Genomic DNA, 17,273 nt, shown 5'->3' on the forward strand with positions numbered 1-17,273 from the left:
GCCCGACGTGGGGCTTAATCCCAGGACCCTGGGAGCAAGATCCAAGCCGAAGGCAGATGCCTAACGACTGAGCCATCCAGGCGCCCAGAGAACTATGTACTTAAAAAAAAAAAAAAAAAAAAAAAAGAACTATGTACTTTTCACTCAGTTTTTCGGTAAACTTAAAACTGCTCTTAAAGTCTATTAGAAAAATAATAAAGAACAACATGAAGTGAAGAAATCTGGTAATTTCAAGAAGGCTAACCAAAATAAATTTAAGAATACTTCCACCAGAACATTTAGACAAAACCACAAAACAGAAAAGAAGTGAAAATTCAAAACAACTCATGTCTGTTTTGTCATGCCTGATCAACTGAGGGTTATAAAACGAACCTGGTAGTTTTTCCTCAGAAGAGTCTGATTAGATAAAATTAAAAAAAAAAAAAAGGCAAAACAAAATTTATACATACTGAGTCACAGAAGTGCAACACAATACCATGCTGCAGATTAAAACAAGTCTACATGGAATATCCCCCCCTCTTTTAATATTCCTAAATCACACAGAAATGCATGATTAGTGAACACAAGAGAGACATATACCCATACCATAATCTGTTGTCTAACAATAAATAAATAAATAAAATAAAAAATCAACCACTGCTTTTGAAAGATGACTGGCTCAATCTGTAGTACCAACAAATAACAGCATGTCAGAATGGATTCCTTATGGTATTTCTCCAAATTCTAGTATTTTGTTTGACCTATAGTTATTTTTCAAATAGAAATGTGAAGCCTTTTACAGGCAGGGCAAAGACTCCTCAAGTCAGCACAGACTCCATTCACACAGTGATATTACCTGAAAGATCTTTCTAGGCACTTCCATGTATGACTCCTGAAGTATATTATCCTTGGAAACACCATGCTCTTAAGTTTAAGTAATTCTTGGGCGCCTGGGTGGCTCAGTGGTTAAGCATCTGCTTTCGGCTCAGGTCATGATCCCAGAGTCCTGGGATTGAGTCCTGCATCAGGCTCCCTATGCAGCAGGGAGTCTGCTCTTCCCTCTCCCTCTGATCCTACCCCTGCTTGTGCGTGAGCGTTCTCTCTCTCTCAAATAAATAAATACAATCTTTAAGAAAAAAAAAAGATTAAGTAATTCTTAAGAGGAGGCAAGTGCCTAGGAGTTTCATCATCAGTCTTTAGAAGTCATACTGTAGAGCTCTAAATGTAGCCTCCTAACCTGGGATGAGCTCTGCCAACCATCCAGCTGTCAACCACACAAAGCAAGCAAAAACTGAATAACAGATCTCTGACAGACTATTCAATCTTTCACTCAACAAATATTTGTTGAAGGCTCTTATGTGTTAAGCACTATTCCAAGCACTGGGACTATGACCTAGAACAAAATATTAAAATATTTCTGCCCTCAGGATTCTTATGCGTCTACGTGGTCACCATACCACTTCTACTAGGCCCAGCATTCTTCTGATCTTTGAATATGTAGCATGGATAACCTGGCGGTCAGATTTATTTTATAAAATTATTTTATATAATTACAAGATCACTATACAGTTATTAGTTCTTACCTGGTCCTGTGTTGATAATAACGTAAACAGAGTTTCCAATGCTGCTCTTCGAACTGATGATATAGTGTGATGCAAAAAAGGCCAGACACGTGGAACTAAAACTGTGAGTGACTGCTGAATACTAACAAAGAAAACACAAATTAATCTTACTCATTCTCAGTTGAAACTCTGTTGATACATTATCTAAATATGTCCATATGGACCTAGTATCTTTCTTGATGAATAAATTTTAAAAACATAATACAATTTTCATATGAACATTCATTTAACATCCTTGTTCAGAACTGTTGTTACAGAACCAGAATAGCCAGAGCAAACGTAGTCATAAAAAAATATTAACATTAAGTTCTATGGCACTAATGCCATGAATTACTTTTTCAAATAAGAACTTTCTAATATAACTGCCCTTAATTTCAATCTGTTCTTACTCAGGAAAATGGGACATGTATCTTAACTGGTAATCAGATTACACAAAATCAAGACTGTTAATTGTTGCACCTAACTTACATTCCCCTTTGGGGTCACCTCTGCCACATATCAAATGAGCAAGAGATGGTATGGTAGTAGCTTTGAAATTTGTTATCCTGATTTAGCATTACTAAGTCAAGAAAACTCAAATATCTTCCTTCTCACAGATTAGAACTTTGCAGAAAAACAAGCAAAGCCACATCTATGCTAACAATTTGGACAAGAGAATTCCTGTCACAACCATGAGTCTTTTATAAAAATTACCTTGGATTAGGAAATGATTTTTTTTTTTATAAATAGTGTTTGAAATATGTAACTCTATAGAAAAAGGCATGAACAAAAAAGAATATGGCAGGTGTAACTATCTGTTCTTTTGTGGTTCACCTCAGGAGGCCTATCTTTTAACACTATTTTCATTATTTGCAGGTTTGATGAACATCACTTCTTACATTTATTTACACATTTAGTAAATTTACTTATAAAATTGTATATTAAATACATGCACACAGAGACCTAAAACAGATTTGATCTATGTAAAAGCATTATAACAAGGTCTTGGTAATAGTGTAATAACTGTTCATGCTCCCAATGACATGCTGCATTTCTTACATAAGCTGGAAAGTATCTGTCAAATATATATGAAGCAAATTTTCTAATAAGGCAACTTTGAAAAAAATTTAAAGCTACATTATTTCACATTGAATTAACAGAATTTTCATTACTACTTTCATTTTCTTATATTATCTGGCTTTCCTGACACTACCTACTCAATGATTTTTTTTTTTTTTAATCCTAAGTCCTTTATTTAGAGCAGCTGTTAACAAAGGCTCATGGTCCAAACCCACTCGACCTGGTTTTTTTAAAATAAAGTTTTACTGGAGCACAGCCATGTTCATTCCTTTATGTACTGTCTATGGCTGCTTTTGCACTACAATATGCATAGCTGAGTAGTTTTGACAATGATGACATGGCCCATAAAACCAAAACTACCACCATCTGGGCTTTCACAGAAAAAGTTTGCCAACCTCTGATTTAGGGTTAATTAAAAACTCTTGCATTTTGTGGCTTGAAAAGGGCTTTCACATAAGATGAACTCATTTAATCCCTATAGCTTTTACTACTAATTGAAAAGTACCTGAAAATTAGGAAATACCATATATGCACTACCACTTTTTCTCTTCATTTGCTTTTATAGGCACTTACTCTGGTCTTCCAACTTGTAGGCCTGAATTTAACACTGAAGTACTTCCATCAGGGTCAGTATTATTTGAAACATTCTGTACATATTTTTAACACATCTATGATTTTCACTGGAAATAGACTCACAGAGCCAGAAATCATTTATAATCATAATCATATGAATATTCACTAAACATCCTCACTAGGCTAAGACAGTACTTAATTTTCTCATCTGTGGTTTTTAAAGTTGCATATGAATTTTTTCTTCAGTATCTCCAAAGATACTATTAATAGAAAGAGTATTATTCAGTGGCAGTCTAAAAGGTAGGGAATACATTAATTAGCTGAACTTTATTTCAATTATCAGGACAGGAAAACAGGTGACACTTAAAAGTTTTGGTTTATGTCTTGGCCTCAGTCAGTCTCTCTCTACCTCTGTTAATTATATTATACTATTATGTATTCCCTTCCTGATCAGTAAAATCATGGAAGTCAAGAGCAAGACCTGGAAGGAACATTACAAGAAAAAGTTCACAGAGGAGCAAATTTTGGAAAATGTAATGCTGATAATTCAATTATAATTCTATTAGCTAAATGTCTCTAAATAAAGCTGAAATTCTATATTCTGGGGCTAGAGATGAAGATAATCCGCAATGATCCTATTTCTGAAGTTAACTATCATAGGATGAACAAGATGAAGAATTATATAACCAAAGTAGCCCAAGGGTAAAGAATATGACCTTTTTAAGTTCCTGCCCCAAATGTGCTGGTGGTTAGAGAGTAAAGAAGAAAAGGCTGCTTGGAAATAGTACTCTTTGGCATCCCCAACTTACAGTGCTTTTCTTAAAGATGCTACACTATTGTATTTTTAGGTTTATCTGGAAATGTATGTAAACACTTCTTACTTTACTCCACTAACTACAAATAATTACCTGCATTGTTGGACCTGAGGATAAGTTAATAAGGATGAAAGAAGAGTCATAATACTATTTGTTGAAGCTGTAAGATCATCTAGTTCCAGAAGAGCATCCCATAGTGTATTTATAATGAAGGGTACCTAGAAGATCAGTTATTAAGAAAACAGTTATTTATTTTACACAAAATATGCACAAGCCATGCCAGACTGTAGCCACTACTGATTCAAAAACATACAATTCCCATGCCCTTGGAGAGTACCAGTTTTGAGCAAAATTGAGGAGACATTATTTGCGTTTAGTAATTCTCTACCCCTCTTTAAATGCCACTCAACTCTACTTTGGCACTTCCCTTTCTAACCAGGCTCATAATGGGAGAATTCAGGAATTAAGATAGCCAATACTCCATTTTATGCCAATACTCTCTTTTATGTAAAAAAACAAACTCTGAAAACAATACAGTGTACCCACACAAGATATCACCCTCTGTATAAAGTAACTTTAATATATTTAAAACAATACTAATCATCATGAAAAGACAAATTTAGTTTTTGAGCTTTTAAGTAAATACTGCTTGCTGCACTTCTAAATATATGTGTTCTGGTTTTGATATACAAAAGAAAGTCAGACAGATCTTAAAAGAGGCCATTTCAAAAAATGAGACCAGATTTAAAAAACCTAAAGCCAAAACCAAAATCAAAAAAAATTCCATATATCTAAAAACCAGGAGTGAAATAAAGAAGAAATGGTTGCTTTCTTCTCAAAGAAGTTCCCTATGTATATTCTGTACATGATGGGGAAGTAGATTAGTAGACAAAATTCACTCCTCAAAGGATAATATATAATTGAAATTGCAACATCAGAGCACTATCTGTCATAAGAAAAATGGAGGATGGGGTGCCTAGCTGACTCAGTTGGTAGAGCATGCAACTCTCAATCTCAGGGTTCTAAGTTTGAGCCCTACGTTGGGTGTAGAGATTACTTAAAAATAAAATCTTAAAAAAAAAAGGGGGGGGGGAGGATGAAGGAGAAAAAAGTACTCAATGTTTTTGCTAATACTCTACACCCCGAATGTAAACAAGCTCTATAGAAGAAAATGCAAAAATATTTAATTTACCTTCTGTGTCTGAAGATACACCAGGCTTTCTACCACGGGTACTAATGATGCTGCAGCAACAGCTCTGACATCATCATCAAGGTCCTGAAGTCCTTCAATGATTCTAGTTAAAACTTTAGGTAATAAAGTATTAATTACATCCTGTAAAACAGTACATCAAAATAGATTAATTTTCTATAATTCAATTATTGTGCTTAAACATTTTTTATTAAATTTACCACATGAAAACATAAATCCTAATTTTTTTTTTTTAAAGATTTTATTTATTTATTTGAGCCAGAGAGAATGAGAGAGAGAGAGAGAGAGCACATGAGAGGGGGGAGGGTCAGAGGGAGAAGCAGGCTCCCTGCCGAGCAGGGAGCCCGATGCGGTACTCGATCCAGGGACTCCAGGATCATGACCTGAGCCGAAGGCAGTCGCTTAACCAACTGAGCCACCCAGGCGCCCAATCCTAATCTTTTTTTTAAGTTACTTTAAGTACTCTCTACACCCAACGTAGGGCTCGAACTCACGATCCCGAGATCACAAGTCACACACACTTCTGACTGAGCCAGCCACGGGCCCCATAAATCCCAATCCTTATTAAAAAGGAATCACACAGGGGCGCCTGGGTAGCTCAGTCGGTAAGCATCTGCCTTCGGCTCAGGTCATGATCTCAGGGTCCTGGGATTGAGCCATGCATCAGGCTCCCTGCTCAGCAGGGAGTCTGCTTCTCCCTCTGTCTCACCTCACCACTCACGCTCACTCTCTCTCAAATAAATAAAATCTTAAAAAAAAAAAAAAAATCATATAAACAAAAAAGAAAAATAACATCAATAGAAGCCTATGTGTAACTAATCCCATTTGAAAAAGACCACAACAGTATCAAGTACTTTATTATTCAATGTGGCTTAAAACATCAGAACATGTTTTCACTATGAACTCCCTGTGTGAACACACAGACACACACACACATACATACCACTGGTGCTAGAACCTCAACTTCTATTTCTTATTCAACACCAATGACAACCAAAAGGGGTGTGAGAGAAGAAGGCAGGAAAAGCCATCCCTTCTAGTTTCTAACTCCAATCTATTCTTCTTTCAATTTCCCCAAAAGAGCTAGCCCACAGGGGCTACTCCTAGGATCATACACTAGGAATTTCCCTGAGAACTGGTCTTGCTATGAAACAGGAACAGGTTTCCAAACCTAACAAACCATCTTTTGATTTGTACTTAAATTCTTATTAGCTCTACCTAGGTCTATGACACTACCTCAAGAAGGCAAATCTTGAAATACTGGCTTATCTGTAACACTAAGAATCTAGGGTCATTTCATATAATTAAAGAAAATAAACTAAGAGGGGAAAAAAACCTCTCCCATACATGCTTCAAAACCTGAAGTGTTTACCTGACGAACTGCCAAAGCATACTTTATTCCCAGCAGACCACCATGCCTAACTTCCCATTGTTCTTGTGTAAGTAACTTAAGCAGCACATCCACAGTCTTATGAACTCCTGTTTCACTCATGTGTTTTAACACCACACCTAATGTCTGAGCACAAGTTTCACGAACTGGTGCCACAACCTATGAATGACAAAGGAAGAAAACTCATTTACAAAAAAATTTATTCTGTGGAATTTGAAATCTGATTGGGCAAAGCCTCCTTTAGGTGATACTTACTTCATCGGAAACAAAGTCTCCAAATCTGTCTAATGCAAAAACACAAAGGAGTCTAATAACTAAGTCTTCCAACCACTCTTGATGCTGCTGAATCATCTGTTAAAACAATCATTTTTTAATTAACAGATCAAGATCATACTTCACATTGGGGGCTGAGGAAACAGGTCCAAAATCAAAACTAAAATATTGGGATAGACTATTTTAGCTGTAGGAGCAATAACCAAAATATAGCACAGTCCCAATTACTACCTTTAAATTAACCACATCATGTTTGTTGATTGATTAGGTTCAAACATACCATACCAAAATCTTTAAAATTCATGAATTCTATTATGTTACTTGCACTCCAAGAGAAATTAAGAAACTACTCAAAGTTGCTCTGATTTCAATCATATCTGTCATGTATCTATTATCTATCCTATTACCAGTGTCTCATGCTACACCAATCATATTGCTTAATGACCTCCAAACTATCCTCTTATTATTCCTCTTCCTCTACTTTCCAATCCATTATATCCTGCTTACTCTTGCTTCTACATATTTTTCTACTCAATGTTTCTGAACGTATCTTTCCCATGAACTCATTCTTTCTCTGTTAATAAACAGACTTCTTCCTAACTTTTTACTTTTTTCCTCATATTCACCTTTCCATATTTCTTATTATTTATCTATTTATCATTTCTATGTCATGGCCCAAACTCTCTAACTTCCCTGTCTTGGGAAAAGAAGCCAACTACTGAAATTTGGTAATAACTGGTCCTTTACTACCCTTACCTCTTCTAAAGTGCTATCTCCCATTTTACCACCACTTTTTCCATGAGCTTTAAGGATTTCCCTAAGACCAGTGCCTGCACCATGCCGAACCTAAAAACAAACAAGAAGCAAATGTCAGAGACTAAATGCTTAAAAAACTGAGTTTAACTTTTCTTTAATATGAAAAAGGGATATTAAATTTTTAAGAAATCAGAATAAAGTGACACTTGAAAAGATTATGTTTTTCTTCTGCTATCCAAGAAAATTTACATATATTAATTTCACAATTTGGGTATGTTGAATTTTTCTAAAATCAAGCTAAGAAAACAATTATTCTAAAATCCTTCTGAGATATTAATCTATTTGGCTATCACTTCCCTACCCTTTATCTGCATTCAGCATTATCCTCAGCAAAAGAGAGGAAAGAATGTTGTTCTAAGTCCAACATCAATATTTTAGAAATATATATATTAAAACTAAGTTCCAAAGCTACCAGGGTAAATGTGAAAGGAAAATAATTCAACTGTCTCATGACTAATGCTTCACCGTCACCCTGTGGCCTTCTGAAGTGTCATCCGGAAGGGAGGAAACAGGCCACTGACACTGCACCCACTTATTCAAGACCCAATTTAAATTAAGACTTGAATAACTTTAAACAGAAGTACATCAAGGAGCAGAAACTCTAAAAGGTATTCCAAAGCAGTGCTTTTTAAATTACCCAGAAGCCAACCAATGTAGGACAGAATGCTTTGAGACCACCAACCCTCAACTTCAATTAGAGGAACTTCACTTTCATCTCTTTTACATATTGGAATCTGATCAAGATTTTCTTTGAAGAAATATTTCTGAGACTAAAAAGCTGGTTTGTAAACTACTGCTCTGAATCAAAACTGTCCACTTAAAAAGGAAGTTTTTACTATTTGGGCGAGATATGCAAGTCCTTATACTACAGCTAAAAAAAATGAAAAGAAATGAACAATTCACTAAAGAAATATGACCAAAATGTATATGAAAGGTGAAAATCAGTCTCAAGTTTTCTACTTAGAAGGTGACTGATATGAATTGCCCGGGTCAGTGGTTCTGAGAGGTACACAACGGAAGAATAGGGACCCTAACAAAAACAGACTGCGCTTGACATGACTCCCTTCATTAGCAAAAAAAAAAAAAAAAAAAAAAAAAGTAGAGCTGAGAGAAGCTGGAATGAAGAAATCTTACCTCCCAGGAGGGATTAAAAAGGTCATTGCAAAGTTCTTCGCAAAAGCTTTCTAAAGGCCATTCATTTGTCTGAATAAGAAAAACAGAATTACTACTAATTCAAAAGGTCTGTTTTATGCTAACAATTTAAGTAATTTAATAAAGTGTATTTATTTGTAGATCTAATAATAGGCTTTAAAATTTTAAATAATTAAAATTTTTACTAATGAAGTAAAGATACTTCAATGGATAGATTATTAAATATTATCTACTGACACATCAGTATAATAAAATTATAAACAATTTTAAAAGACCCCTTAAGGCATTTCAATAGTACCTCTTCAATTAAGGAAGAACTGTCTGGAATATTATCAATCAAGACTTTGGAATCATTTGCAGACTGATTAATAACAACATTTGCTATTTTTCGTCTCTTTTCTTCTGGTTCCCCATCAGTGCTATCATTGCTAAAAAATAAAAGGCACCATTTAAAAAAGTGAGTAAGGAATAATGTGAACCACAAAGAATGTAAGAGAATCCATCATTTGAACAAATGTTTTACCATATTCTACTTATACAGTTTACTTAAAATTTCACTATCAAATAAGAGTAACCACTTAAAAAGTTTTGAGTAAAATATATTCTCCTACCCTCACTGATGAATGTAAAATAGGTCCATAAATTCTCACTTTTAAACTGAATCTCAAATCTAACAAGTCTTTTTTACTTCTTCTCAACAACCAGCTCTTCTCCTTTTTGTTTTAAACTGTCTTGGTCTAACAACCTAAATCTGGCCCAGCATAACTTTACTAAGCTTTTGTACCCTGGAGGAAACGAACATACTGAGTAACATACTATAATCCTACCAGCTCTTGAAAAACATAGAGATAACTGACCGATGAAAAATGTGTCCAGAAAACCTGAGGAAATGTTATTTTATGACCAGAACAAAAATACTGAGGCTAGCCTAATAGTAAAGCATTACAGAAGATAAGGCAAATTAAACTACTTTATTCAGTATTAAAAGAAAGGACAATTAGCACAGTTAAGGTATATACAGCATTATTCTCTATAAACATCCTCTCCATCTTAATAATATGATTTATTTGGCCAACCATTTTTTCTAAAGGTGATGGAAGAAATCTGGCCCTCCTTAATACCATTTCTAATTATTATTCCCCTAATTCACTCCCTATTATTCTTCCCCTAATTCTCTCCAATCTAGCCACACTGGTTGGTCACCGTATTGTCCTTGAACTTTTAGGCATGTTTCTCCTTCCAGACATTTGCTTTTGCTGTTCCCTCTACTTGGAATGTCTTTTCCAAATATTCATAGGACTAGCATCCTCACTTCTTTCTGATCTTTAATGAAAAGTCACCTCTGTGAATCCCTCCCTGACCATCCTATCTAAAATTTCAAACTCCCCACAAAACATTCCACATGTTCTTTGTTTTATCTCCTTTGTGTTTCTTAACCCTTATCATTAACATGATATATGCATATATATACACACTATATTTACTTATTTATCTTCTTTTTTTAAAAGATTTCATTTGGGGGGCTCCTGGGTGGCTCAGTTGATAGCATCTGCCTTTGGCTCAGGTCATGATCCCAGAGTCCTGGGCCTGAGCCCTGTGTTGGGAGCCCTGCTCAGTGGGGAGTCTGCTTCTCCCTCTCCCTCTCCCCCTGCCGCCCCACCCCCCTCTCGTGCTCTCTCTCTCTCTCAAATAAATAAAATTTTACAAAAAAAAAAAAAAAAGACTTTAAGTAATCTCTACACCTAACAAGGGACTTGAACTTACAACCCCAAGATGGAGAGTTGCATGCTCTACTGACTGACCCTGCCAGGTGCCCCTCTTCTTCCTCATTTATTTTTCCCTCTAGAATATAAGCTCCACGAAGGCAGAATTCTTATCTGTTTTATTCACCAATGCATCCTGAGGGCCTAAAACAGTACCTAGCACTTAGAAGGTAGTCAATAAATATTTGTGGAATGAATGAATCATAAACTCTGAAAAATAAGGTCAACTATTTCAATATTCAAATATTTGGGTAAATATGCTTATATGAATAAAGCCAATAGAAACTTATTAGGTTACTATATACAATCCTAGCTGTTTGCTTAAAAAACCCTATAGTTTAATAAAAGCTTAATAAAATTTTCATACTAAAAAAAAAAAACCCACCAAACAAAAAAACAACTTAACCCCAAGTAAAAATTTATACCAAGTAGATGTTTATTATTTATTCCCTCTATGTGCCTAGTCTTTAAATAAATGCCGTGGACACTTACTTTCTACCTTCATATGATGGAAAAACAAAAGGTTCTGTCACCTGGAAAAAAACTTTATTATAAGTTCTCATGCATTTAATTTATCCTTTACTCAAACACTTCTAGACCACCACTAAAGATCCTGATTCAATACAGCTAAGTGGGGCATGAAATTCTGTATTTTAATACATCCCTCAAAGTGCTTCTGAAGGTTGTTTTAAACCACTCTTAGAAATGCTGTTCCAAACCATACATTGATAGCACTTTTATTATTTCATTAAGAACAGGAGGATTTTGTCCAGAGTTTTTCCTACAATAAGATTAGGTAAACAAACCTGCACTATTACCTGCTATTTGGCTTAGCCCCCAGGCTGGAAGACAGATGATGTAACACTGGGACAGTTCTATACTCATGCAGTTTTCTTAACTTGTGGCCCTTAGACCATCTCTCTGACTTCACTGTACTACCCTCACTTCTGTCTACTCATCCTAGACATACTGCCTGTTTCTTTTTTTTTTTTTTAAGATTTATTTATTTATTTATTTGAGAGAGAATGAGATAGAGAAAGAGAGCATGAGAGGGGGGAGGGTCAGAGGGAGAAGCAGACTCCCTGCTGAGCAGGGAGCCCGATGCGGGACTTGATCCCGGGACTCCAGGATCATGACCTGAGCCGAAGGCAGTCGCTTAACCAACTGAGCCATCCAGGCGCCCGGCCTTTCTGTTTCTTGAATAGTCTATGATTAAGGCATTTACACTTGTTCTCTCCACCTGGAATGCACTTCCCTTGGAAGATCTTCAGCCTTCATCCAAAGGTCATAAATAGTAAGAAAAAAAATCTGCATGTGTAAATTATTCTGGGGAAGCTGTCCTAGTTCCTAGTAGTAGTAAATAATCTCTGACAATTGAGCAAGACAATCCAAATGGTATTCCACAGCCAAAGACAATGTCAGCAAATATTTTTAAAAATCAAGCAGACACAGATTTAAGCTATAAAGCATCATTATTTTAAATGAATAAGCAAAAAAAGATTACTACCTCTTCTCATTAGTTTCCACTGCATCCCTGGATCTCTGTTTTGCAAATAACTTGGCCATTCTTTTAGCTTTGTTCTTTTGTCTATTGCTCATTCCTGCTCGAAATTCTGAGTCAATCAATTCAGCTGCCTGGAGAGTCTAAAAGAATAAAAGAATGCTGTTTTAACTTTTGAAGTTAAATACCCATAGTCTTAGCCTCAGAAGAGGACTATGTCTATTACTTTCACTATATCCAAATTGACCACATTTTGACATCATGCTATCCTGTTGTATGGCTCTACCATAATTTCACTCTTCTTCCTTTTTCCCTATTCTTCCAATTCCCAAAAGATCCTTGTGTGTTTCTTAATTTTTATTGTCACAGATGAGGCACAAATGTATGATCACAACCCATAGAGAGGGTTTTGAAAAGGTGATACTTCAAAACAGCCACAGTAATAAAGAAAATGCAGTATATAGATACAATGGAATATTACTCAGCCATAAAAAATGAAACCTTGCCATTTGCAATAACATGGATGGATCTAGAGAGGATAATGCTAAGCAAAATAAGTCAGAGAAAGACAAATACCATATGATTTCACTCATAATTGGAATTTAAAAAACAAAACAAATGAACAAAGAAAAAAATAAAAGAGACAACCCAAAAAACAGACTCTTAACTGTAGAGAACAAACTGATGGTTACCAGAGGGGAGGTGGATGGAAGTATGGGTGAAATAGGTGAAGGAGATTAAGAGTACACTTATTTGATGAGCTCTGAGTAATGTATAGAATTGTTGAATCAATATATTGTACACCCAAAACTAATATAACACTGTATGTTAACTATACCGGATTTAAAATAAAAACAAAACAAAACCAAAAAAAATTAATAAATAACCATAATACCACCCAAAAGTTATAAAGAACATCAATAAAAGAAACTGATAATAATCTGTTGAAAAAACTGAAAATTACAGCCATAAGTAGTGATCTAGCATCCTATAGTCAACTTAGCCCATATTGCTCCTTCCCTCTTAAGCAGTCTGTTTTTTGCTTTTGTTTTTTGGGGTTTTTTTTAAAGATTTATATATTCACTTAAGAGAGAGAGAGGGAGTGTGTGCGTGTGCACATGCACACACACAGAGAAGGAGAGGGAGAGAGAAACTCTGCAGACTCCTTGCTGAGCTTGGAACCCAACACCAGGCTCAATCTCACCATCCTGAGATCATGACCTGAGCAGAAACCAAGAATGGGACACTCAACTGACTGTGTCACCCAGGGGCCCCTGTCTACTGTTTTTGCTCTTTTCCGAAATTCATGACATTATAAAGGCTGTGAGGTAGAAATGCTTTGAATTCAAGCCTAAAAATCCTTTCTGCTCTCAACTGATTAATATTCAACTGAAATTCACACTTTGACAACCAATCAGGGTCACTCATATGGATGCCCTACTATAGTCCTGGTCCAGGGACCACTGGCATAAATACAAGCAGTGATGAACCTAGCGCAACAAGTAACATTAAGCAACTCCTACCATAGGTCCATGACATATAAGGCCAACCCATCTTGGATCCTGCAAACCTCAAACTGGCTGTTGCCCATCCCATATACAACTATTCTGTCTATAGCCCATGTTCTCTAATATCCCTGGCCCACCTTTTTTCTTCTATCCTACACAATTACAGCACTGTGATCACATTACATTTTTATTCTCCTTTATTCTATTTTCTTATTTTTTATTTACACCTATGCTTCCCTTTGTACCCCACTTCTTTCTATTCCTTCCTGATGTCATATCTTCTGCCTCTTTGTACTCTTCTTTTTTCCTCTGGAATGTTCCAATTATTTTCTTGTCTGCAAAAGTTACTCATCAACACAGGGGCGCCTGGGTGGTTCAGTCGGTTAAGCGGCTGCCTTCGGCTCAGGTCATGATCCCGGAGTACCGAGATCGAGTCCCGCATCGGGCTCCCTGCTCAGCAGGGAGTCTGCTTCTCCCTCTGACCCTCCCCTCTCTCATGCTCTCTGTCTCATTCTCTCTCTCAAATAAATAAATAAAATCTTTAAAAAAAAAAAAAAGGTTACTCATCAACACATACTCCCTTAACCCTAAAAAACAGTTTGCAAATTCTGATAGTTTAGAGAACAACTAGTATAAAGGCAAAAGAAAAGGCCAAAAGAAAGAGAAGGTGTTTCATGACTACAAAGCAAGAATTCTTTTTTTTTTTTTTAAAGATTTTATTTATCTATTTGAGAGAGTGAGAATGAGAGAGAGAGAGAGTATGAGGGGGGGAAGGTCAGAGGGAGAAGCAGACTCCTCGCTGAGCAAGGAGCCCGATGTGGGACTCGATCCTGGGACTCCAGGATCATGACCTGAGCCGAAGGCAGTCACTTAACCAACTGAGCCACCCAGGCGCCCGACAAAGCAAGAATTCTTAACAAGGACCAGGAAACCCTAAAAGATACTGCAGGGGCAAGAGGAAAGAATACCAAACCCCTTGAATGGTAATATTTCACTTGCATGTGAATTTTTCTGAGAAGAGAGCCACAGCTTTTACTGGAGCTTAAATAGTTTGGGACATTTAAAAAAAAAAAAAAAAAGGCAGTAACAGCATGTAGGCATCCAATGGGAATTGGAAGAATAGAGAAAAGGGAGGAAAACAAAGCAAATTATGGTACAGCCAATACAACAAAAGAGCATGAAGCTATCAAAAAATATATAATCAATCTGTATATATTGATATGTTCAGCTATATGAAATGGGAAAAGGTAAATATGGCTTAAAAAGACACAAATACTCGTGTATATATGTACAAGTTAAAGGGTTGCCTGTGGGACATGGGGACATGGGTGTCCATCAATTATTGAAAACTTCTTTTACTTCATATTGTATACCTTTTTGCACTGTTTGAAAAGTGTTCTTGTTATCATGTCTGTTACTTTCTCAAATAAAAGAATAAGTCATAGCTCTAAAGATTTTTAGTATCATCACACTAGCCCTTACTATCTTCCAGTCTCTCAAGCATTTACTTTTTTTTTTTTTTTCACTAAAAAACAAAGGAAAAAGCAACTAGGATCTCTCAACAGCAGTGGCTCCTAAAAAGTCCCCCACAGCTTTTATCTAACAGTCAATCCAGAGTCTACAAGGTAGGCTGAACTTTTCTCTTAAGAATCTGTTGTTAGAAATCCATTTACGAAGACACTAAATTATAGTGGCACAAGCGGTAATGAGCATAATTAAGAACAGCATTTTTTTTAATTGCAATTACATGGCAAAATGAGGCAAAACCTTTGTATTATTATTTGCAATCAAACAACCAAAGATTTTACCTACAGGTTGTTTGTTTACAAGGGCTGCTGAAGTCGGGGTATAATCCAAATCTTCATCATTGAAGAGTTCTTCAGTACTCATTCCAATGGCCTCTCCCATATTAAGACCAAGTTTCTTCTGTAATAGTTTCCGTTGTCGTGCTATCCTCTCTTTAGGATCCACTTCACCTTTAAACAGAAAAGAAATATATTTCCTCCAAATCAGGTAAGAAGTTTTCTAATAAATGAAGATCAAACTTGATTAAAAATTTTAATTATTAAAATTACAACAAAACAAACCATACTCACAATCTCTGTGAGTCCTAACTATGATTAAAAAAAAGTGTTCTAGAGGCTCCTGGGTGGCTCAGTCGTTAAGCATCTGCCTTCGGCTCAGGTCATGATCCCAGGGTTCTGGGATCGAGCCCCACATCAGGCTCCCTGCTCGGCGGGAAGCCTGCTTCTCCCTCTCCCTCTCCCCCTGCTTGTGTTCCCTCTCTCTCTGTGTCTCTGTCAAATAAATAAATAAATCTTAAAAAAAAAAAAAATAGTGTTCTAGCTAACAAAACACTCTAGGACTTTTCATTGAGATTCCCCCATTGCCCTACTGTTAATTATCAAATATATATAAAATGAGATCCACTCCTGTGGAAATAAACCATTTTATTTATTTATTTTTTTAAATAGGCTCCACACCCAATGTGACTTTGTATTTCTTTTGTGTGAGTGAACTGAAATCATGCCTTCAATCAAAACAACCTGGGGTTTTCACTTCCCCAAAATGGGAACTTGATGCTGAGGAGCTACCTGCCAACTCCATGTGAGTAGTTTATGCATTTTCATTCAGCAGGTCATAATCTGCATGTTCTTAATTTAATACACCACCTATGGGCCCCCCAACAAAGCAAGGATGTGGAGAAACTGGAAACCTTGTGCACTGCTGGTGTGAATGTAAAATGGTATACCTACTATGGAAAACAGTATGGCAGTTCCTAAAAAAATTAAAAATAGAAATACAATGTGATCCAGTATTTCCTCTTCTGGGTATATAAGCAAAAGAACTAAAGGCAGGAATTCAAAAAGATATTTGTATACCCATGTTCATAGATAGCAGCATTATTTACAATAACCAAAAAGTAGAAGCAACCCAAATATCTACTGATGGATGAATAAACAAAATGCGGTATAAATACACACTGGAATAATATTCAGCCTTAAAAAGGAAGGAAATTCTGACACAGACAATGACATAGATGAATGCTGAGATTATGTTAAGTGAAACAAGCCAATCACAAAAGGACAAATACTGTTATGACTCTACTTATATGAAGTACCTAGAGTGGTCAAATTCATAAAGACAGAAAGCAGAATGGTGGTTGCCAGGGGCTGGAGGGAGTGAGGAATGGGAATTGTTTAATGGGTACAGTAATTCCCACTCATCCATGGTTGTCAGTTACCACGGTCCATGGTTTCAGTTACCCCCAGTCAACAACAGTACAGAGGCAGATGATCCTGCTTTCGACATATTGTCAGAAGGTCAATAGCAGCCTAACACTACATCACGATGCCTATGTCATTCACCTTACTTCATCTCATCACCTAGGCATTTTATCATCTTACATCAGCACAAGAAGGGTGAGTACATTACAGTAAGATATTTCGAGAGAGATTTCTATAATTTTTATTAAAATATATTGTTATAATAGTTCTATTTTATTATTGTTGTTGTGAATCTCTTACTGTGCCTAATTTATAAACTAAATGTACAGGAAAAAAGAGTATATATATGGTTTGGTACTACTACCTACAGTTTCAGGTTTGAAAT

The 17,273-nt window shown here is 36.0% G+C and overlaps 1 protein-coding gene across 2 annotated transcripts in view; it reads right to left on the reverse strand.

Annotated features, from left to right (window-relative positions):
- The window catches only part of BTAF1 (B-TFIID TATA-box binding protein associated factor 1), a 104,170-nt gene that overhangs the window by 59,886 nt on the left and 27,011 nt on the right, over positions 1–17,273 (reverse strand). For both annotated transcript variants that reach the window (XM_081823829.1, XM_081823828.1), the window contains 10 exons: positions 15,474–15,637; positions 12,160–12,296; positions 9,188–9,317; positions 8,872–8,940; positions 7,678–7,767; positions 6,904–6,999; positions 6,631–6,807; positions 5,241–5,381; positions 4,142–4,266; positions 1,563–1,683 (listed from right to left, as the gene is read on the reverse strand). In XM_081823829.1, coding sequence (XP_081679955.1) covers positions 1,563–1,683; positions 4,142–4,266; positions 5,241–5,381; positions 6,631–6,807; positions 6,904–6,999; positions 7,678–7,767; positions 8,872–8,940; positions 9,188–9,317; positions 12,160–12,296; positions 15,474–15,637 — 1,250 coding nt within the window. The remainder of the gene's footprint in view (positions 1–1,562; positions 1,684–4,141; positions 4,267–5,240; positions 5,382–6,630; positions 6,808–6,903; positions 7,000–7,677; positions 7,768–8,871; positions 8,941–9,187; positions 9,318–12,159; positions 12,297–15,473; positions 15,638–17,273) is intronic.

The sequence above is a fragment of the Leptonychotes weddellii genome, chromosome 6, assembly GCF_054177405.1.
Source record: "Leptonychotes weddellii isolate Sample4059 chromosome 6, ASM5417740v2, whole genome shotgun sequence".
Taxonomy (NCBI): Eukaryota; Metazoa; Chordata; class Mammalia; order Carnivora; family Phocidae; genus Leptonychotes; species Leptonychotes weddellii.